Source organism: Mixophyes fleayi, chromosome 5 (genome assembly GCF_038048845.1).
Source record: "Mixophyes fleayi isolate aMixFle1 chromosome 5, aMixFle1.hap1, whole genome shotgun sequence".
Classification (NCBI taxonomy): domain Eukaryota; kingdom Metazoa; phylum Chordata; class Amphibia; order Anura; family Limnodynastidae; genus Mixophyes; species Mixophyes fleayi.
The window spans coordinates 145218608-145242279 of NC_134406.1; the positions used below are offsets into that span (position 1 = coordinate 145218608).

At 40.2% G+C, this 23672-nt stretch overlaps 1 protein-coding gene across 1 annotated transcript in view; it reads left to right on the forward strand.

Annotated features, from left to right (window-relative positions):
• SLC6A3 (solute carrier family 6 member 3) overlaps positions 1-23672 on the forward strand; it is a 108771-nt gene that overhangs the window by 15862 nt on the left and 69237 nt on the right. Inside the window, exon 2 of the mRNA XM_075211306.1 lies at positions 11813-12160. Within this exon, the coding sequence (XP_075067407.1) occupies positions 11875-12160 (286 nt within the window). The 5' untranslated portion in view covers positions 11813-11874. The remainder of the gene's footprint in view (positions 1-11812; positions 12161-23672) is intronic.

Below are 23672 nucleotides of genomic sequence, written 5' to 3' on the forward strand. Positions count from 1 at the left end.
AGTTACAATTATTTACACTAGTACCAATAATACTATTGAAATCTGAATGGTCTGAACCGGGGTTATCCCAGGCGAACCATTCCACATACATCCCCCTTGAGTTTATTTTGATATCTTGATATTAACCCATAATTACAAATATAGTCTCATTTCTCATTTCTGGTCGGTAGACTCCTGATGTCCCCTGCTAACCCCTGATTTTTCCGTCCTGTTAGATTTGTACAGGGGTCTTATTGCCCCCTGGTCTATGTGACGGTTGTTTACAATGTCTTCTTATATGTTTCGATTACTAATGATATGTTTTTTGTATGTATTCTGTTTTTTTTCTCTCTTGTTCTTCTTCCCCTCCCCTTTGTGCTTTCCCTTCCTTCCCCCCTCTGGGAGCTTCTCTAGTGTCTACAAATTTGCTGGGGCGAATCCTTCCTCATGGTGTATACCTGGATTTCCAGATGTCATAGTCGGGATCTCGACTGCCGACCTCCTCTTCAATGGATAAGTTGAAATTTATTTCTACTAATGTTAGAGGTCTGAATATACCCCAGAAACGTTCACGCCTTTTGCACACATTACATATAGATAAAGTAGATGTCGCATTTGTCCAGGAAACTCACTTCAAAAAAAGCCATGCCCCCACACTCACCAACCACCACTACCCTACAGGTTTTTTTAACAATTATTCGTTATCCAAATCTAGAGGTGTCGCAATTCTTTTCGCGAAACACCTACGCCTCTCCGATATATCCATTATGGAGATAGTAGAAGGTAGAGTCCTGCTTGTTAAAGTAAAGATCTTTGACCAGCTATTTTCTCTAGTAAATATATACGCTCCCAATACTTCCCAGGTTGCGTTCTTTACTAAAATTCTGGCAAAGATTGAAGACCATTTAGAAGGTGTGGTGGTCCTAGGCGGGGATCTGAATTGGTCCTTTCTCCCCCAAGTTGACTCCTCGTCTGGTGCTCCCAGGACCTCTCTTCGAGATGCCCGTAAGGTTAGGAGGGAGTTTCACGATCACCAGCTGGCCGACGCGTGGAGAATATTTCACCCTGCAGATAGAGACTACACTTTTTTCTCATACCCTCACTCCTCTTACTCTCGCATAGATTACCTATTTATAGACCACAGAAGTCTAGACCTGGTAGTCGACTCCTGGATAGGACAAATAACGGACTCTGACCATGCCCCGATATATTTGTCTATCAAATTGGCCTCTCCTCTCCCCAGACAGTGGTCTTGGAGACTCAACGAATTGCTAATGCAGGACCCATACTGTAAATCACAATTGAATGATGCTATCGGGGAGTATTTGGATATTAACGATAATGGAGAGACGTCCAAGTTGTCAGTCTGGGAAGCTCACAAATGTGTTCTGAGGGGGAAGTGTATTCAATTAGGTTCATTTCTCAAGAAGCAGAAGGACGAGGTTCGCAAAGCACTCCTGTCAGATATCAGGGATTTAGAAACTAAACACAAAAACACTTTGTCCCCTGAGACCTTAGTTGAACTCCATAATAAGCGGTCAACTTTAAATTCTCTACTAAATGACCGCATGAAAAAGGCCTGGCGGTGCTGTAGAAACAAATACTATCAATGGGGGGATAAGCCGAGCCGCTTTCTTGCTAGAGCCCTTCGAGCCCAACGTAACCGCTCCTACATACATAGCATACAAGACTCTGGAGGCACCACTAAGCACACAGATAAGTCCATCGCTGAAGCCTTCCGCTCCTATTATGCAAAACTATATCACATTAGATCCCAGGTATCTGATAGCGATAATGCCCGGGCTGAGGAAGCTATAGGAGAATATCTTCGAGGTATTGATTTTCCAAAAATCTCCCAAGAGGCAAAAGATCTTTTAGACTCTCCCTTTTCTCTTACAGAACTAAGGGGAGCTATAAAATCTTCCCCCCTTGGAAAAAGCCCTGGCCCCGATGGGTTCTCCATATCATATTACAAAACATTTTTAGATAAGCTATGTCCCATTCTGCTAGATGCTTTCAATGAAGTGTCGGACACAAAAGGTTTTTCACCACAGTCGCTGGAAGCGCATATTACAGTCATCCCTAAAGAGGGTAAAGACCCAGCTTTATGCCCTAGCTACCGCCCAATCTCCCTTCTAAACGTAGACATTAAACTTTATGCGAAAATTCTTTCAAACAGGTTAAAGAATCTCCTCCCGGAATTAATTACAAACGACCAAGTAGGATTTGTACTAGGCAGGGAAGCAAAGGAGAATACTACTAAAATTATTAATCTAATACATTACGCCTCTTCTGTTAACCTGCCCACAATTCTCTTGTCAACCGACGCTGAAAAGGCATTCGATAGAGTGGACTGGGGCTTCATGAAGGGGGTACTTCTCCATATGGGACTTGGCCCCTCTTGTTTACATAAAATTTTAGCCCTGTACAAATTCCCTTCTGCTAAAGTTAGAGCAAACGGCATCTTATCTGACTCCTTTACCATCTATAACGGCACTCGTCAAGGCTGCCCATTATCCCCTCTGATATTTGTACTCTGTATGGAAGCCCTGGCCAGGGCGATTCGATCTAACCCAAACATCACGGGTCTGCAGATCGGTAAAGAAAACTACCGATTGGCCCTATTTGCAGATGACTTGCTTGCGATCATCACAAACCCTATCACATCATTACCTAACCTGATGTTAGAATTCTCTAAATTTGGCACTCTCTCCAACTTCAAAATAAATTTCTCTAAGTCAAATGCCCTTAACATCTCAGCCCCAGAACAATCAATAAAGGGCCTCAAATCAGCATTCCCATTTAAATGGCAGCCCTCACATTTTCGTTATCTTGGGGTTTCTATCTCAAGGTCCAATGATCAGCTATTCCATCTGAATTTCCCCCCTCTCATAAATAAAATTAAAAAAGACTTGGCAGCCTGGTCGTCCTCCAAATTCTCTTGGTTTGGTAAAATGAACATTATAAAAATGAATGTTCTTCCCAAAGTACTCTACCTGATGCAAGCACTTCCGATCATAATCCCTCAAAGATTCCTTGATAGTCTCCAGCGTCTGATATGCGAGTTTGTCTGGGGAGGTAGGAGACCCCGATTTAAGCATGCTCTCCTTTATAGGCGAAAACATCAAGGAGGGGCACAATTGCCAATGCTCCAGGGTTATCTTCAGGCAGTTTTCCTTAGCAGGATAGTGGACTGGACCAGAGGGGGTGACCTCAAACAATGGGTGGTTATTGAGAATGAATTTATCACAACCCCGCTAAATGTGGTACCTTGGTTATCTAAGATACCCAGAATCCTTCACCCAACCATCGGCCCAACCTTAAAGGTTTGGAAGAAAATCCGTTTTGGAAAAAGCATCTCAACCTTTCCTTCACCTATCACCCCCTTTGTGTTCAATCCAGACTTTCCACCGGGCCAATCGGGTTCTGACTTCAGAAGGTGGTCTCGGGCGGGAATCAAGGGCCTCGGCCAGCTGGTGACGAATGGTAGACCCCTCTCTTTTGCAGACCTACAGTCAGCTTTCTCGCTTCCCTCCTCTGAACATTGGAAATATGTTCAAATCTTCCATTACATTAATTCTATTAGAGGAACCGGAACTCTTAACAGATCTCCAACTCCATTCGAAAACTTATGCTTATCCAAATCTGCTCCAGTCCATATTATCTCTGAAATTTACAAAATTTTGTTGGAGGACCAGTTCAGTTCCCCGCCTCCTTTTGCCAGATTATGGGAACGGGACCTAGCGCCACATATAACCTCGGCATCCTGGCAAAAAATTTTCACAAATACACACTCCTGTTCACTAAGCATCTCAGTAATAGAAACTCACTATAAACTCCTGACCAGGTGGTACAGATGCCCTACTCTGTTACATAAATTTAATCCCCAGTTATCTTCTTCTTGCTGGAGATGCTCCAGTTCCCTGGGTTCTTTATTCCATATTTGGTGGGAATGCCCACTCATTACCCCATTTTGGAACGAGGTCATTAGATTATCCAGGGCTATTGTGGGACACGAGGTTCCCAAGGATCCTGGCTTCTGGCTACTCTCATACTCCCCTATTCAATCCTCAAAATACAAAAAATCTCTACTGAAACACCTCAACAACGCAGCCAGGGCAGTCCTACCTACACGCTGGAAATCCCGAACACCCCCCCTGATTATGGACTGGTTCAATAGAATTGATTATTACATGTCCATGGAAGACATTATCCTTTCAGCTAATGACAAATCCACAGAATTCTTAGCCACATGGTTTTCCTGGATTGAATTTAAAAACTCAGAAGATTTCAAGATAGTTTGTTCCTTACCTGCCTGCGCTTGTTAGCTCCCCTCCCATCTCTCCTCTTTCCATATGTGTCTTCTGCTCCCCCCTCCACTTTATTTCCCCTTTCCTCTCTTGCTGTTAGTCTTTGTCTCTCCTTTCTTCGGGGAGTGTTCTTTTTTTTCCTTTTAAGTCTGTGTTCTATTGCCAATTTAAAACTTTTGCGTAGTGAGTTACGCCAATGTTACGAGCTATTGATGGTTCATGTGTTACAAATGTTATGTACTGACAATATCTCTTCCTAATGGACCATTCTTTTAGTTAAGTTTGTTATAATGCTTGCTCACTCGCAATGAAAATAAAGAATTTAAAAAAAAATAAAATATATAAATTAAGGCCACATGAACATTAATTTAGGAGAAGGAAAGAAAGGGAGTAAAACCAAAATATGTAATAATGTATGGGAATAGGATTTAGTGTGATAGTAAGCAGGTCTTTGAGTTAACTTTACTTTTGCACACATGCGCATTTCATTTTTAGTCCACGTATTCACAAAATGTTGTGCAAAGTGTAATATGGCACGGAGCATGCGTGTATATAGGTGTTGAATGGAAAAATAGCTGCATATACACATAAAACCCTATGCTTTGCTTTTTTCTGTTTAAAACAACCCCCGCTTGTTGTATCCATCAGTACTGACATATATGCACTAAATAATGTACAATAAGTTTTATTAGCCTTACATCATAATATTTGTAAAGCGCTACGGAATATGTTGGTACTATATATATATAAATAAATGATGATGATGATAGTACAAACCATAGAACGCTGATGACCGAAAAAGACCATTTGGAATATCTAGTCTGTATTTATTAATGTTTTTTTTTTCTATTTAGATTAATTTATTGTAGTTTTTTTATATCAGCACAAATTGTTTTGGAAATATGGGATATTCTTGTCTTTCTGTGAAGTTTTACATTAGTACTGAGCTTTTCCCTAAAGGAAAAAAGCAGCGCTGAGAGGCGGATCACCTGCTTTCTAATGAATGGTTCAGCGGAATCATATGTACAACACAAGTTTATTAAAGATAGCTAAAAAGATAAAAACCACACAGCAAATATATACCAATGATCAGTGCACTGATCTATGAAAAACAATGTAAAATACAGTAGAGTTAGACAAGCCGATGATCCAATTAGATACAACTCGGTTTTGAGTATCACCATAGGCATATACTATGACTTGTCTTTAACTGTGAACATAGATTCCATCAATACTGATAAGTCCCATGTCAATCCACCGGTACTTAAATGATACTGAAGTCTGTGCCAAATAGACCTCGAACCACAAACCAGACTAGGGGGTAAATGTATCAAGGCCCGATTTTTTTCAGCGATTTAAAATCGTGGCAAATCATGGGCGATTTTAGTACCCAAGTCTGCAGATGTATTAAACTGCCATTTTTACTCTGATCTTCAAAATCGCTGGTCATCTCTGGCGATTTGCTGCGATTTCAAACACTCCCATGTTTAGGTAACTCTCCCAAGTTTAGTAAAACCTCTTGTGTTTAGGTTAAAAATCCCATAGACAACACGCTGCTTCCTAGCTGTGTGATTAGTAAACACATCACTGTTACACTGCCCATGTCTATAGAGCTGCAGGGCCCGCGGCTGTCAAAAGTTTAAAAATATATAAATGTTCCCAAAAAAAAAAAGGCATGGGGTCCCCCCTTCCGACCACTATTAACATACTATTAACCTGCTGCCAGGCTACTGCTGGTTATGTGAAAATCAGGGAAAATTTGGCGTGGGGTCCCCCTGATTTTCATGCAACCAGCACTTGGCAAATCAGCCAGGGTGGGTGGCACTATAGCAGGGGGACATGCAACAGGAGTCCCCCTGCCATAATGACAACCAAGCCCAGGCTGTTCACTGCTGGGCTGGATTCCATAGGGAATCGGACCTGACGAAAAAAACAGACGGCCCCCTCCTAGGAATAACCAGCCCAGTGCTGAAAGCACTAGGGCTCTTCTACACCCCTGGGAGGCGGGTAGTAGGGTAATATCGGCGATAATAAAGGAACAAAAACAAATGGACACCATTTTGTTTTGTGTAACTTCAAGTCCCAGCCAGCCAGGGCTGACCTAGACAGTGTGGACATGCTGATGTTTGTATAACTACAAGCACCAGCATAACCATAGCAGCCAGGGCATGCTGGTACTTGGAGAACCACAAGTGCCAACATGCCCTGACACCCATGCCTAGCTAAGCCCTGTAGTACCACAAGACAAAATGTTAAATAAGCCACAACTCCCTATTTAAAGTCACAACATTTTTTTTTTTTTAACTCAAAAGATTTTTATTGAATTTTTTAGAAAAGGATATTACAAACATAGCAGTGGTTGCAGAGTACATACAGCAGATCAGTTATATTGAACAATCCACACTGCTTAGATAAACAATCAAACAAGTAAATAAAAATAAGAAAAAACATTGGTACAGACAACAACACATCTTATGACCCAGTATACATAAGCCGAAAACGGCAAAGAGAACAGAGAAGAAAAACAGATGGATAAAGGGGGGGGGGGACAAGACAAGACAAGAGACTATCAGGTTATAGAAAGTGTACCAGTGGGTCTAGCCCAAGTACCCAACTTAACTCAAAAACCATTCCACAGTACTAAAGTCACAACATTTTAATAAAAATAATAAAGCCCCAATAAATACACTAAGCACCCTCATTCATACCACATACATTTATTAAAAATAATAAAACCCCAATATACTTACCAATCTGAATTCTTACTCTTTTGTCAGCAGTTTTTAATCCAAATGTGTTTGAAAACCATTTTCCAAATAATTTGTAATTCCAAATGTCCATGCTTGAAACTTCCTAAATAATTATAGATAAATAATGCTTGTAAATATCTTCTGTTATTCTGGTCATCAAGACCCCCTAGTTGATTGCAATCTTCTTATCTTCAGGCAACAAGGGCCCACATATTTGTAAATCCAAATCTGGAACATGTTTGAATATAATAAGAAACCCAATTTACAAACAATGCAACTTCTGCTTGTACAGTGTACAAACAGACCGACGCTAATGAATAGAATCCAGCCGCAAAGTCTATTTATAGTCTATGGGGATTTTCCACACTGTCATGTCTATTCCCCATAGACTAAAAATAGATCTCGCGGCTGGATTCTATTTAGATAATACTTCGGTCATCCCCTGGTCTCATACAGCCTTTATAGTTCATTTCATCTCAGCCTGATCAAGTAAGTTATTGCCATGATCTCTCACCTGTGTTTCAATATATAGAGGTATGTAACAATTTTTTTTCCTTTTTATTGCAGTACCATGTTAGCCAGAAAAATCTATGTAATGTTGAATACTTTCATGTAAAAAAAACAAAAGTATTATAGGAGTGATACCTTTATTGGCTAAACAAAATATTTTTGCTAGCTTTCAGAGCACAGAGGCTCCTTCATCAGGCAAGTTTACAAATGAATGACTGAGACATGGGCACAACATAAAGATAAGCTAAAGTAATAAAATGGAGGTTTTCGTTATGGATGGAAGAGTGAAAGTCCTAAGAGTTCAGAGATCTGGGGGTAAATGTATCAAGCTGAGAGTTTTCCTGCGGGTTTGAAAAGTGGAGATGTTGCCTATAGCAACCAATTAGATTCTAGCTATCAGTTTGTAGAATGTACTAAATAAATGATAGCTAAAATCTGATTGGTTTTTAAAACCCGCCAGAAAACTCTCAGCTTGATACATTTATCCCCTGGAGTCACTCTATTGTGGGATGTGAAGTGTGTCCATGTAGTGGGTCATAAATCCAGGTGTTTGGTTGAGTCCTTGAGTCAATGACTGGAATGATCTTATCAGCTTGAATTCCCAAACACTTCTCTGGACCAGGACACAGTATGACAGATTTAAAAGTCTTAATAAGGTTAATGTTTTTTAAAAAAAATGACAGGGAGAGAAAAGTCTGGGAATGCAAGCTGATAAGATCATTCCAGTCATTGACTCAAGGACTCAACCAAACACCTGGTTTTATGACCCACTACATTGACACACTTCACACCCCACAGCAGAGTGACTCCAGGGGGTAAATGTATCAAGCTGAGAGTTGTCCCTGGCCGGTTTGAAAAGTGAAGATGTTTCCAATAGCAACCAATCATATTCTAGCTATCATTTTGAAGAATGTACTAAATAAATGATAGCTAGAATCTGATTGTTTTTTCAAACCTGCCAGAAAACTCTCAGCTTGATACATTTATCCCCAGATCTCTGAACTCTTAGGACTTTAACTCTTCCATCCGTAACGAAAACCTCCGTTTTATTAATTTAGCATATCTTTATGATGTATTCCCCACCTCCTATACAAATTGCTTGATGTAACAGCTCTTAAATATTGGGCCATTTTCTCAGTCATATATTTGTAAACCTGCCTGATGAAGGGGCCTTTGTGCTCTGATAGCTAGCAAATACAAACATTTCTGTTGGTTAGCCAATAAAGGTATCATTCCTATAATACTTTTGCCTTTTTCGACACAAAGTATTCAACATCAAACACATAGAGGTGATATCCTCAGAGGAATAGTCTGTATGTTAGTATCTATCCAAATTCCAAATGTTTTATGGGTCTCCACCTGCTATGTCAATTAATTTATTAGCTGTCAGCTGTATTTAACCATTAACATTTCCAACAATAAATTTAATCGAAAATACAAAGTTTTTCATGTTTAGATAAATAATATAATAAGCATCCATAGATCATAATCTTATCACATTAAATAAAAATAATACATTTATTTATCTATGCCATATTGTTAATTCATTGGATCCACAGTATTAATACCTTACAACATTCTTATTGAATATCATTTCCCACATGCAATCGATGCAATCAAAAATCTACAAACTAAAACATATATTAAATAAAAAACAACGATGATATTATGATTCATTTATTCGTTGTTTCTCTTAAAGGGATATGTCTCCACCCATACAATTTACTTACCATCATGGAATGTAATGTAATCTATGATCATTCTGAGATGGAAAGAACTATGAAGGCTGTATGAGACCAGGGGAAGACCGAAGTTTTGTTTAAACGGTATTCATTTGCTAACCTGGACATAGTGCCTGACTCTTTAAAAAATCGATACCTCGTTGGAACGACCTTAATTTGCACTTGCCATTTGCCAAGTTTAACTAAGCACCTTTGTATATAAGATTGTGCGGAGGTTTATTGAGCACATTATTTCTAACTAAATATTTTTTACTCTGATGACAGTCTAATGGTCTGACAGACCACTGCATGCATTTATTCAATTCATTGTTTGCCTTCTGCCTTGCCGATTCTTTATTGAGGAACTTCAAAGGGTGCATGTAATATTCGATCTATATATCTCATTTGAGTGACTTTTTATTCAGGATTCATCAAGTCTTGTTTGTGGTTTGAGGTCTATTTGGAGCGGACTTCAGTTTCCTTTAAGTACATGTGGATTGCTCTGGGACTTATCAGTATTGATGGAATCTATGTTCACAGTGGAAGACATGTATTAGTATATGCCTATGGTGATACTTAAAACCGATTAGTATTTAATTGGATCATCGGCTTATTATGTAACTTTACTGTGCTTTACATTGTTTTTCATAGATCATTGCACTGATCATTGGTATATATTTGCTGTGTGGCTTTTTATCTTTTTAGCTATTTTTAATAAACTTGTGTTGTACATGTGATTACCCTGATCCATTCATTAGAATCAGGTCATCCGGCTCTCAACGCTGCTTTTTTTTCCTTTTTGTTTCTATACACTTTAGAGGACAAGCAGGTCCTCTGCAGCTGTGGGATCGCCTGTCTTCTAGCACTTATCGAGATACATAGTTGGTCAGTGCTATCAGTTTCTTTTCCTGAGCTTTTTCCTCACTTGTGACTTGTCTTCTAATACAAGTGGAAAGTATCTCCTGAACATTGATGACCCTATGTATGTTCAACTATTCTTCTCTTCGCTAAGATGTGTAATTGAAGTATTATCATGTTCAGAGCCGGATTAACAATAGGGCTAAAGGGGCTACAGCCCAGGGGCCTCGGGCAGCTGGGGGGCCGCCGACATTTATTGGGTCTCTTACTGTCATCTGTTCATACTGTCACCTGTTCAAGGAAAATGGTAGGCAGCTAACAGCAAATGTTATGCTGTTAACTGCCTGCTGTCACTGTAGGACTTACCGCGTAATTGCTACAGGGAGTGGAACAACGGAGGGAGGTAATTTCACAGGGAAAAGGGGGGCTCATGGGGGGGGGGGGCTCACAGTATTCTTAGCCCGGGGGCCTCCCTTCCCTTAATCTGGCCCTGATCATGTTAGGCTTTGTGGTCTATAGGACCACTGAACTTAAAATGCAAGTTGCTTTGTATGACACAGCTACTGGTAACATTAAAATATATATGTGTAAACTTTTCAGGTGCTAAATAAATTTGAGAAGAAGGTTTTACCACAGGGAATATTTTTCTAAATGCATATTTCATATTACATGTATATTCATAATATATATAAAGTATGCAAAGGTGTTCTTGATCCATTTTACATGAGTTTGAATGAAAATTGATGACTGGGAGGTGAGGTAGGAACTTCAACTCTGTCTCCCCTAATTTTGTGCTACACAAGATGAAGTTCTTACTTTGTCTCATGGAAGCTTTGTCCCTAGCACTTTATAGTACACTGTATGGTAAAGCTTACCATGGTATTTCCAGGTAAGCATTATATTTGATACATTTTTGCTCCAGAATAATATTCAATGTGCATTGCCCTAGAAATAAGCACCAATGCAAAAGCATGGGCAGTGCAAAAATGCCATTGTAAGAGCTTTTCTCCAAATGTTATGCTCTCCAGTCCACATGCACCTCCAACAGCTCATGTTTTCAGGATTTCTTTGATCATGCACTGGACAGTCTACTTGGCTGGGTCAGTAATTACCCTTTCTGTTTCCATAAATGAAAATCTTCAAAACATGAGCTTTTGGGGGTGAACAATGACTGGATTAAGAAACACTGATCTAGAGGGTAGATTCCAGATATCTACAATTCTGTTCCCTCTTGTTTGTCTGACATCAGACTTCCTGTCTGTAAACATAGTTAAATGTACTTTTCGATGTTTCTGTGCCAAAAACTGTTTGTTACAGAGGACTATAGCTTGCTGTAAAATGTTTCATATTTTGTTAAAAATATAAATATCATGTTAAAAAAAAGTTTACAAATTCATTTTTGAATGTTTCAGAATGTTTTCTTATATTACATGATCTCTGGTATAGATCATTTTATGTTGCTTTTTTCTATCCTTCTGTAAAAACCTATGTTGGGACTAACAAAACTAAACTAGATAAATATCTGTATAAAATACTACAGTTTTTGTATTACATCAGTGGTAATAAGTATTTCAGCAAACTTGAGTATGGCAGGTTTTTATTTAACATGTTAAAATCTACTTTTACATTTACATTTTCACATTTATACCATGCTACTGGTAACTACAATTTTTGTTTACTACAGGTATAAAACAACTGCTTCTTCTAACACTACGTGTAGACTATCTATAGTGTCAAAAGCACCTAATGATCAAAACTAGACCACCAGTAGGGCAGATGTCTTCGGTGGTTGCTCCTGCTAAAGAATCCAATGCAACGGGACCTAAGGAGGTGGAGCTTATACTTGTAAAGGAACAAAATGGAGTCCAGTTTACGAATTCGACATTGGTTAATCCATCCCAGACTAATGTTGAGATTGAAGAGAGAGAGACTTGGAGTAAGAAGATTGATTTTCTCCTCTCTGTTATTGGGTTTGCAGTGGACTTAGCCAATGTTTGGAGGTTTCCATACCTGTGTTATAAAAATGGAGGAGGTAAGATTAATACTCATTAATATTCTAATATGCTTAGAAGAGTTTTTCATTTTGTACATGGTAAGATATTTGTTGTTATTCACTGTTTTTTACAGTATTATGTGTGTCATACAACCCGTATGAATGCCATTTTAACATGTCTGCAGCAGGAAGTGCTATTTGCTATAGAGTGAAAAATAGTTGCACTCCAACAAACATTACTCCACCAGTTCATTTTTTAATGACAGAGGCGGTGCCTGCTCACAGTATGTGAGCTGACAAGGATTATCCGTTTATATTGACACATTTTATTGCATACATTACAGAAATGCTCAAATAACAGTATTCATATATCTGGTTGTGAAGCAATTGCAACATGCAAATGCAAGTTGTTTCTAAGATGTCCAAAATATTCCAAATTAAATGATTTTGCAGTCCTGCAAGCCAATTAGACACCCCAAGGAGTCCCAAAAATGAAGGAGAAACATTTCTTCCATCTGATAGAAATCAGGCATGTAGCAACATGAAAACTACAGTATAGGGCAGTCAAAGGATTAAAACACTAAATAAAATTATAATGATGTCAATTTGTTATATTTATGCGCAAAGTTCTCTGTATCCAGCAGCAAAATGTCCCAAAACTTTTGCTGAAATGTTAAATGCAATAAACTCACATTGATGTAATACAGGATAATCTCTATAATCCCGCACATTATGTGTGGGCATAAACCACTGCTGTCCCAACATTCATAGCGACTACCCTTTAATTGTAGTTTTAGGGGGTTATTTAAATAAATGTTTAAATATTCTGTTCAAAAAAATGAGTAGTTACATGTTACATGAGTTACATGAGTATGTTGAGTTACATGTATGTCAAGATATGTCTAACTCAAAGCAGAAAAGTATTTTTGCATCTAGCATACTTATGTATATGCTTACGCACTATGAGTTGCATGACTATATTGTTTATATTGTGATGAAGTGTCATATACACAAGAGAGAATAGTATATTGATAATGTTATTAATAAATGTGAAAGTCATATTTTCCAAGGGGCAGGAATGTAAACAGGAGCCTGGGTTCAGAACGTCTAAATAGGAGAGGAAACCTAAAGGTCTGGAAAAATACTATGGCAAGAGGTGTGTTTAAATAGCGGAAGCAGCCAGCTGATTGACTGGAAAGAATGATTAGGAAAAATGCGTGTTCGTGCATGCACAGTTCTTTTGGCAATATGGCGCCCTGTCAACAGAGCCGCTGTGTCCGTCCCGGAGGAGTACAGCCGCCAGAGAAAAGGTAAGTGACAGCGGGGAGCCCATCGATCAGTCGGTCTTATGCGTGACAGTACCCCCCCCTTTAAAGGTGGGCACTGGACACCTAAAACTAGGTTTCTTAGGGTTTCTAGATTGAAACTTCTTCACCAGGAGAGGAGCATGGACTGCAGAAGAATCAATCCAAGTGCATTCCTCAGGACTAAAGCGTATCCAATCCACAAGATATTTGAGCTTACCATGAGAGATCTTAGAGTCCAGAATTTGACTAATTTTGAATTCTTCACCATGCATAGCAGGCAGAGGTGGAGGAGGTACCCTGGTGGATGAAAAGCAATTAATGATAAGAGGTTTGAGTAATGACACATGAAGGTGTTGGAGATACGGATAGAAGCAGGCAACTTCAATTTTACAGAAACAGGATTGTTGATCTGGAGCACTCTGAAGGGACCAATAAATCAAAGCGCAAACTTCGTACATGGTACTCTAAGTCGAAATTTCTTTGTCGACCCCCATACTTTATCGCCAACTTTCAATGGGGAAATAGCACAATGTTTTTTATCTGCAAAATGTTTGTAACGAGAGGAGGACTTCTTGAGCCATTTAAGGGTTTGGGTCCAAATCGAAACAAAGTCCAGATGAAGACTGTCGACTGCAACCATCTGGATGGGTGGAGAGTAGAAAACCCAGGAAGGTTTGGATTTTGACCATGAACAATAAAGAATGGAGTAGACGAGGTTATTGTGGGCTAATTCTTCCCAGGGCAGGAGGTCGGACCAGTTGTCTTGAGAGGCCCGGAGAATAAATCAGAATGAAAGTTTCCAGTTCCCGATTCACTCTCTCTGTTTGTCCGTTAGACTGTGGGTGATAGGACGATGAGAATTTTGTTCAATGTTGAGAAGTTTGCATAGGGATCTGCAGAATTTAGATGTAAACTGAACTCCTCAGTCTGATACAATCTCTAAGAGACAACCGTGTAGCCGGAAATTCTCCTTCACAAATAAATAGGCAACATGAGCAGCAGAAGGTTGACCAGAAAGAGGCACAAAGTGGGCCAGTTTAGAGAAGTGGTCTAGGACCACCCAGACAGTGTTAAAACCTTTACTTGAAGGAAGGTTAGTAATAAAATCCATGGAAATGTATAATCAGGGTCTGGTTGGAAGAGGCAATGGAACAAATAGACCCGAAGGGCTTACACGGTGAGTCTTATGCTGTGCACAGACATTACAGGCTGCCACAAACTGTTTCATATCAGTACAAAGGGTAGGCCACCAATAACTTCTGGAGATGAGTTCAGTGGTTCTCCGGATCACAGCATGACCAGCAAAACATGAGGCATGACACCATTGAAGTAATTTCTTCCGAAGACTCATAGGCACAAAGATTTTCTCTGGCGGAGGTGTAGGAAAAGAGGACACAGTGTCCAACAGTGAGTTATGATCCAGAATAGGACATGAAAGGAGTTCAGTTGGTTCTGGTTCATGGAGAAAATCTTGAGAAAGGTGTGAAGATATCAGGTTTTCTGGCCCAGTTCTACCCACTTCACTCTGGCTGGCCATCCACGAGTGCCTTCCTAGGCCAGAGAAGCCTACCCAGTACCTTCTAAGGGTCTTATTAAGTCACTCAGGCAAATGCAGTTAGAAAAGTACAACAGTACATTTATTGTAACAAAAACAATCACTAGAATATTAAGTACACACAGTAAATAAATGCCAGACAGGTTCACCTACTATCTGTCCCTTACAATACTAGCTTAGTTACAGTCACCTTGCTGTCCAGACTTGACAAACCATGGATTTACCGATGTATATCACTGGTAGAGCCACCAGCCACCCTGCAGCTTCCAGCCATCAAATCCCAGAATGAATCTCACCTCCTCCCCTGGAGTGGCTCCTTATATATAGGGTCAAATTTCCACAGTGCTTTCCCCTCCCTGGGCAAACACCTGGGTGTCTCCCTGTCAAACATTGGTGAGTCCTGGGCTAGGGGGTTGGAGATGTGAGTGGAGATGAGCTGTAATTCCACAAAAACTCCCCTGCCAGATTGTAGACCAAACGTCTGGAGTAGTCTTGTTGAGAACAATGGATACTAATTAGCCATCCTCCTCCCATGTATACGGCAATCATCAATTATCATTACCCATTACCCACCTGGCTTCACTTTAAGGACAATGAATAACAACCTCACTGCCACATCAACGATATACAATAAACAATATACATATGTACAATGAGCTACAATGTCCCCTTATCCCCATGTAATTAGACACTGCAGTTGTACTCGTTGAGCTGGGAAACAAAAGCAAGGGCTATAAAAGTACTTACTATAATCCAGATTATGTGAGAAAAGAGGGACAGGCTGGTTAAAGTGTTATCAAACTCGTGTCTTCACAAAAGGGCGTCAGCCTTCTTATTTTTAGAGCCTGGTTTGAAAGTGATGTGCAGGTTGAAGCAGGAGAAAAAGAGGGACCAGTGTGCCTGACGAAGATTTAAGCACTGGACCGATTAGAGGTAAAGCAAATTTTTGTGGTCGGTGATAATGTTAACCGGGAAGTGTGATCCTTCCAAAAGTTACCTCCATTCCGAAAGTGCTAGTTTATTTTTTTTTTCAACATATTTTATTAGGGAGTTTTTCCAGAATTTTAACAGTGTTGAGATTAGGTTACAAAAAACAATTAGTCAATACAAAAATTATTGAGAACATTGTTGTGAAGCAAAACAGCATTGAAGGTGGAGGTAAAGAGAAAAAAGAGGGGGGCAAGAGGGGGAGAAGGGGGGTCTTAGTAAGATAAGAGAGGAAGGGGAAAAGTGTATGGGGAGGAGAACGGAGAAGGGTGATAGCAAGGAAAAAGGAGGAATGGGGAGGGAGCCTGGCCTGGCATCTTGGTGATTGAAAAGTACTCAGTATCTGATTTATAACTGCGACACATAGTGACAGTTTCAGCATTAAGAGAGTCCTGGATGGTCTGATCCATAAGTGGCAAGCCAGGGTTGCCAGATGTTTCGAAATTTAATGGGTCGATCATTAATGATGCTTGTGATATGTTCACAGCTGTAAGCCTGCCAAATTCTATTCATCACTTCAGTCAGCACAGGGGGCTCGGAGTGTTTCCAGCTCACTGCTACTGCACATTTGGCGGCATTAAGTATATGGCCTACAAGTGCTATTGTACATTTATCAACATCAGGTACAGGTCTGTGTAGGAGAGAATAGGAAGGACAGTGGGGAAGTTGTAGTGAGGTGACTCTATAAATTAGATTATGAACCTTTTGCCAGATCATCACTATCTTAGTGCATGACCACCAAACAGGATGGAATGAGCCCTCATGTCCACAGGATCTCCAGCATAAACTAGATGAATCAGGATATATGGCTTTTAGGCGAGTGGGGACCAAATACCATCTATATAAGCTTATATGAGTTCTCCTTGGTTCCCATGCAGATAGAGCTCTTGGCAACCCGTGTCCTGATTTTGGACCATTCATCCAGTTCTATTATCACACAGAGGTCTTCTTCCCACTGTAGTTCATAGCGATCTTTGACAGGTTGACAAAATGCCACCAAAGATTGTAAAATGTAGAGATTAAGCCAGTGGGGAGGAATTTACCTCTACAAAAGGATTCTATAGGTGTGAGGTAGCAAGTAGTCTGGGATTGAGTGATATAGATATCTTGGAGAAACTGGTAGAAGCGATCATGAGGAATGTCATAGCGCCATTGGAGGTCCGCAAATTCGGGGAATATATACGCATAGGAGCTATGTCCATCAGAAATCTGAGCCCATGTTGGAAGAAGGATTTTTGTTGTCAGGGGGAATAGTTGGGTTATTCCACAGTGAAAACATGATTTTGGGATTTTTCAGCAAATGAAATGTACGGGTACTGTAGTCCCATATCTGGAGAGAGAAGTCAGTAATTTGTAGGAGTAGAGAGAGTGGCAGACGGTGCTTGATTGATATCCATAGTAGGATGTAAGTTAAGAGCAGGTGCAGGAGATTAGCTTAAATGTCGACCCATAACCTCATAGAGGATGGAAAGTGAAATAGGACTAGTTGGGTCAGGTGCGTGGCAATGCAGCATTTAGAGATATTTGGAAGGCCCAGCCCTCCCTCTGAAGTTTGGCAATGTACAGTACCAGCTTGTACTCGGGTCATCTACCTGTCCAGACAAACCGGGCGATTTGCTTCTGAAGGGTCTGAAGTGCGAGTGAGGGTACTCAAATAGGTATTGGCTGAAACAAATAAAGAATCCATGGGAACAGATTCATTTTCACCGCCGTTATGCGGCCAAGCCAGGAGATGTACAATCTATCCCACTTTCAAGGTCACGGTTAAGTGAGTCCAAGAGTCGTCGAAAGTTAGCAGCATATAATTGGTTATAGTGACCCGTTAAGAAGATCCCCAGGTATTTGAACTTGTCTAGTTGCCATCGGAAATTTGATTGGTGCCTCAGAGAGTCTAGGTGGTGGGAAGGCAAATTGAGAGGGAGGATTTCAGATTTGTCCATATTAATTTAAAAGTTAGATATTAAACCATACTCAATGAGTTCACTCTGTAGGTAAGGGAGGGAGGTGAGGGGGTTGGTAATTGTGAGCAGAATATCATCCGCGTACATAGTTCTTAGTCCGTCATACCTGCATGGATCCCTGTGATCGTCAAAATGTTGCAAACACAAGACACCAGCAGCTCCAATGTTAGAGCGAATAACTAAGGGTAGAGAGAGGAGCCTTGTCGGGTACCAGTTGTAATATGTAATGGAGGCAATGCAGCACTATTAGACCAAACAGTAGCTAAGGGGTTGTAATAAAGGGGTTGTAATCTGCAAATAAATTGGCCTCTAAATCCCACTGCAGTGAGGGCAGCTCTCAGAAAGGGCCAAGAGACCCTGCATAAAAAAAACACCACCAGAGCAATTGATTGTCTTGTGTTGTCTGCTCCTAGATGAGCTGGGATGAAGCCCACCTCGAGCCAGTCTGTTTGCAAGTAGTCTAGCAAATAGCTTTAAGTCTACATTAAATAGTGAAATAGGTCGATAGCTCTCAAAGCGACTAGGTTTCCGTTCTTCCTTGGCAATAACATCCACTCTGGTGGTGTCTCTTTCAAATTTTTTACCATTTAAAATTGCATTAAAGAGGGAAAGGAACATAGGTGCAAGGTCAGAGGCGATTTTTTTTTATAGTACAATGCAGTAAGGCCTTCTGGGCTCGGGGCTGCTGAGCTTCTAAGGTCATTTTAATCTCCTTTGTCATGATCTCAGTGTTTAGGATTGACAGTTGTGCTTCAGTGAGGTGGGGAAGGGAATAAGTATTTGGGTGTGGAAGATGTCCAGGGGGGGTCTGTAGGTGGGGGAAGAGTGGAATATCCTTGTATAAGCTGTCTGTAATAGTTGGCAAAAGCCAGAAAGCGTTGGATGGCCTTGAGTCCAGTTGGAATGGGCCAATCCAGGATAGCACAGACCTTTTCTGGGTCCATCTGCAGGCCGGAGCCAGAAACGATGTATCCCAGAAAAGTTGTCTGGCCGGTCTCAAAAGAACATTTCTTGAGCTTGCAAAATAATCGGTTCCTTTGCAATCGGGTAAGTATTTCAGCCACTTGGCGATGATGAGTAGTTGAGTGGGATACGTACTGGTGATGATAGCAATAACGACAAGAATGACACCGACATAAAAATCACGATGACCATCAGTGCAACAGTGAATAAATATCTACATACCATTATTTAGATATATTGTATCTCCCAGTTATAACCTGGTATATCCGTCACCTGGAAATTGTGAATAGAGAAAATCCGGTGACTGCTAAGCTTGTCATTTACAGGGGTCAAAGTGCAATTGGTGCTTTTAAGGGGACAATGGGTGGACCTGGCACTAGAATACATTATTCTTTGGTGGCATCCATCCCAGAGGAGTACAGCTGCCAAAGAAAAGGTAAGTGACAGCGGGTCTGATGCATAACAAAGTATCTGCAGATATCAGCCAGCGAGCAGAAATTTAATTTCCCAAATGTATGGTATTATTCTTGATTCTGCCCTACCACCATAGTACTATCATAAAGCAGAGTGGTAGAGGGATCTTGGGCCCCCCCACTGGACGAGGAGACCTGGGAAGAGATTAGACTGGGTATCGCTAAAAGCTCTATCGCCACTACAGTCAAGGAAACTTCTTATAAAATTTACTACCAATGGTATTATACTCCAACAAGGCTTAAACAAATGTTTTAATTGCTCTACCTGACTGTTGGAAACATTGTGGCCATCATGTCCTATAATAACTTCCTTTTGGGAAAAAGTACATAGACTTCTGAAGAACCTGTAGTTTCTAGAAAGGATCCCTGGATTTTCATGCTATGTTATCCTTCCAAAGATCTTAACAAACTTCTAGAAAAATAACAACACACATTTTAGCAGCAGCTAAATGTCTAATAGCTAGAATTTGGAAAAACTTGCTCCCATTATCCTTTTCAGCACGTAAGAAGCACATTTGGCATATAGTGACCATAGAGAAAATAATTTGCTACCCGCATGATAGAGGTCATGCGTTTAGTCAGGTATGGGCTCCATGACTTTTCACTGAGACCAGATGTAAACCCTCCTCCTCTACCTCTTGAAAACTACTAATAATCCCCCATAACTGTGTGGTCCTTCCAGTGATACATACCCAACACTTGGTAACTACCCTTTAATTACATTAAGATGAACTGACAAGGTCAATGCCCTTCTCCTTCCATTAGACCTGTACTGATACCACCCTCCCCCAAAAACCCTTTCTTCCCCTGCTCACTCCCTATCTACCAAAATCTCATGTTTTTTCTTATCCTTAAACACTAGTAATATTTCCTGTACCTTTATTCTCTGCTGACCCTTTAGATATTTCATGTTAGACTTTGGTACTCTTGGTCATATTTATATGGTTTGCTATTTACAATTTAGATACACTATTATGTGTTCTTGTTATATGATTGATCAACCAAAATAAAGAATTATAAAATGAAAAAACAAAAACAACCCAAATGATACACCTCCTAAGAAGCATATCTGGGGATGCATCCATGTTTTTTAGGTCACATTTTACTGTACTCAACTAACGTTTGTCTGCCTCCATCCCACCTCTCCAGACATAAGTGGCTGGAAGTCTAAGATATGCTCAAATCCAGATATGGATACATTTCAGTATGCTTGGGATGTACTATTTAAATTTGCATGTGTGCTATACAAATTGAGATTATACTCACAGGGGTAAATGTAACAAGCTGAGTTTTTCAGCAGGTTTGAAAAATGGAGATTTTGCCTATAGCAACCAATCTGATTCTAGCTATCATTTTGTAGAATGTACTAAATAAATTATAGCTAAAATCTAATTGATTGTTAAAACCCACCGGAAAACTAGCAGCTTAAAACATTTACCCCCAGTCTTACTAAGTTTCAGTAATTAATTTATTTAGCTGAGGTACCCACACAATTTCAACTTAACCCACCTACACTTCAGAACCCAGATTTCACAAGATTTTCTCCTTCCCTCATTTCTCTCTAATATCATATTTCAAAATCTTCTTTTCATCTGTTACATTCTGCTGCCTTCCAACTCCATTTATACTTTCCCTTAGTTACAATGTTTCATTTTCTTTAGACATTCACTTTTCCCCATACTATATACTTGCTGCTATATAGTAACTGCTTCTCTGTGCAGCCAAGTTATTCTCACTAGTCTCTCAATCACTAACCCCCCCTGTCACGAACAGCACTCACCTGAGTTTGCGTGATGCATGTGTGACACAGGGTTAAACAAAACACAACCACCTGGTCTGTCTAAAATGATTAAATCCTTCCCTATCTATGCCACACACTAGCTTTGCGATACTAATTATGCCACCACCAAGGTTTTTTCTGACAAGACACTCTTATTTAGGAAGCCTTCGGTTCTCCCCAGCATTAATCTAACACAATTTACTTTAATCAGAGTTCACATAAAACCTCAATTGTTTCAATTAGGTAGCGTCTTGACCAAACTGTCGCGTGAATTCCTAAGAACACAGAGACTTGAACTTATTAAGTGTAATTTAATATGGAAAATACATCCACAATGCTTAAGATAAAAAGATAATAAAAGGCATACAAATATAAAGCAATTGTTTCTTATAAAATAAAAAGGATAACACACAGAATTGATACCTCACTTAGAATCAAGTTTCTGGTGCTGGGAGAAGCAGAAAAAATGGGACCTCTTCAATCAAATGACTCCCTCAGAGAGAACCACGAGTTACATTTTCACTACAGTTTTAAAACCAAGCTATAGGGCCCACAGCCCCCCTTCCTGTGAGGTCAGAACCAACAGGACTGTAGAATGCAAATTAGGGTTTTATGATTATGCTGTAGAGACAGGTTTTTGTCACTCTATCCTAACTTCTCACCCATATGACTTACAAACCTGGTATAAGGTGCTACCCTTATCTACCAGCCCCCTCTGGGTAGTTTAACATACACAAAACCCATTGATCTAACAGCTTCTAAGAGAACCATGGCACACTATTTCTAGGTAGTAAATCACAAACATATATTTGCAGATTTATGCCTAAAAATTAGCTTGCACATGACACCCCCATCCCCCAGTCAGCTTATTTTTATGTTGGATTACATGTGTAGGAGAGAGAGCTCATGGTTTGATGCCCAGTTGGATGTAAGCAGTATTATTATCGTATAATACGTATTTCTATACTGTGCCTGTGCACCAAAAGATCGTACACATGCAGACTGAATTACATTTTAAATTTGTGACGTGATACGACTAGAGAGACGGAATGGGGATGGGGCTGAGTACAGCGAGAGTATGTTCTTGTGATTGGGTAGACCTGGACACTTATCCTTAACACTGCATATTTGTGTGTTTCTATCAAAATGAAAACATGAAGCATTAGTTCATATTTTGATCAAAACTTTTAAGCCTGCATCCCAGCATCAAGGGTATCTCATTATATGCAGCTCCTACACTGACCTCTAGGCTTTAAAACACCATTAAAATGTAGTTTTCATTTATATTGCCATGCAGCTGGTACCATATATAATATGGGATATACTAAGTGCTGGCCTATTTTTTCTCTCGTTTTATATAATATAAAGTTACAGCTGTCTATTTGCAATATTTAACTGATATTTCAATTTAGGCTATGGAGAAGAGATTTTTTGAATGGGAAAATAGCTGCTGTTTGTATTTAATTTAATTTTACTTAATTGAAATTTATGTTTGTATGTAATTATATTTTACATTCTAAATGTCACTTTGCATTTATTAATGACTCCAGACACTATTCTCTCTTGTGTATATTGCACTTAATAACATTATTATTATTGATCACCTCATCCCACTCCAGAATCCAACATTTCTTCTCAGGCTGCCCCTTCCACTGGAATGACCTCCCATGCTCCATCCGACTGTCCCCTAATCTGTGTACCTTCAAACAGGCACTTAAAACTCTTTTTTTCCTCAAAGCATACCAGCCATCCACCTAACCTGCTCTCCATGCTAAATCTCCTCACCTCTCTCCCCTTTCCCGCTACTCGCTCCTTCCATCTGACTCCCCATTGTGCCTCCTGTCTGTTTCCCTCATTTTAGGATGTAAGCGTGACTTGCACATTCACCACTAACACTGTGAAGCCACATCTCTATGCTTTCACTCCAGTTTACCCACATTGCCCCCTTCCCCCCACCCGTGAGGATCAAATCCATCCCTTCTTACTCCTCTCCTTCCACTGCCTCCTCACTCCCTCCTCAGCCCACATCTGGCATTTCCTCACTCCATTCCACAGAAAGTGTCCTCACCAAGGTCACTAACTGTCTTCTAACTGCCAAATTTAAGGGTCCATTCTCCCTTCTTATCCTTCTCAACCTCTCTGCTGCCTTCAATACCATTGGCTACCCTCTGCTCGTCACCCTCCACTCCATCACTCTACGTAACTCTGTCTTCTCCTGATTTACCTCCTACCTTACCAACCGATAGTTTTCTGTTTCTAGAATTGACTCCATCTGCCTTCCTCTTCCTCTGCCTGTTGGTGTTCCCTATGGGTCCATTCTGCCCCCCTGCTCTTCTCCATCTACACTTCTTCCCTTATCAACTTTTTTGGCCTCCAGTGTCACCAATAATACCCAAATGTACCTCTCCTGCCCTGACCTCTCCCCTTTCCTCCTCTCTCTTGTCTCCAGTTGACTTTTGTCCATCTCCTCTTGGATATCCCAGCACTTTTTGAAATGTAATATGCTTGAATCGGCCCCCTGTACA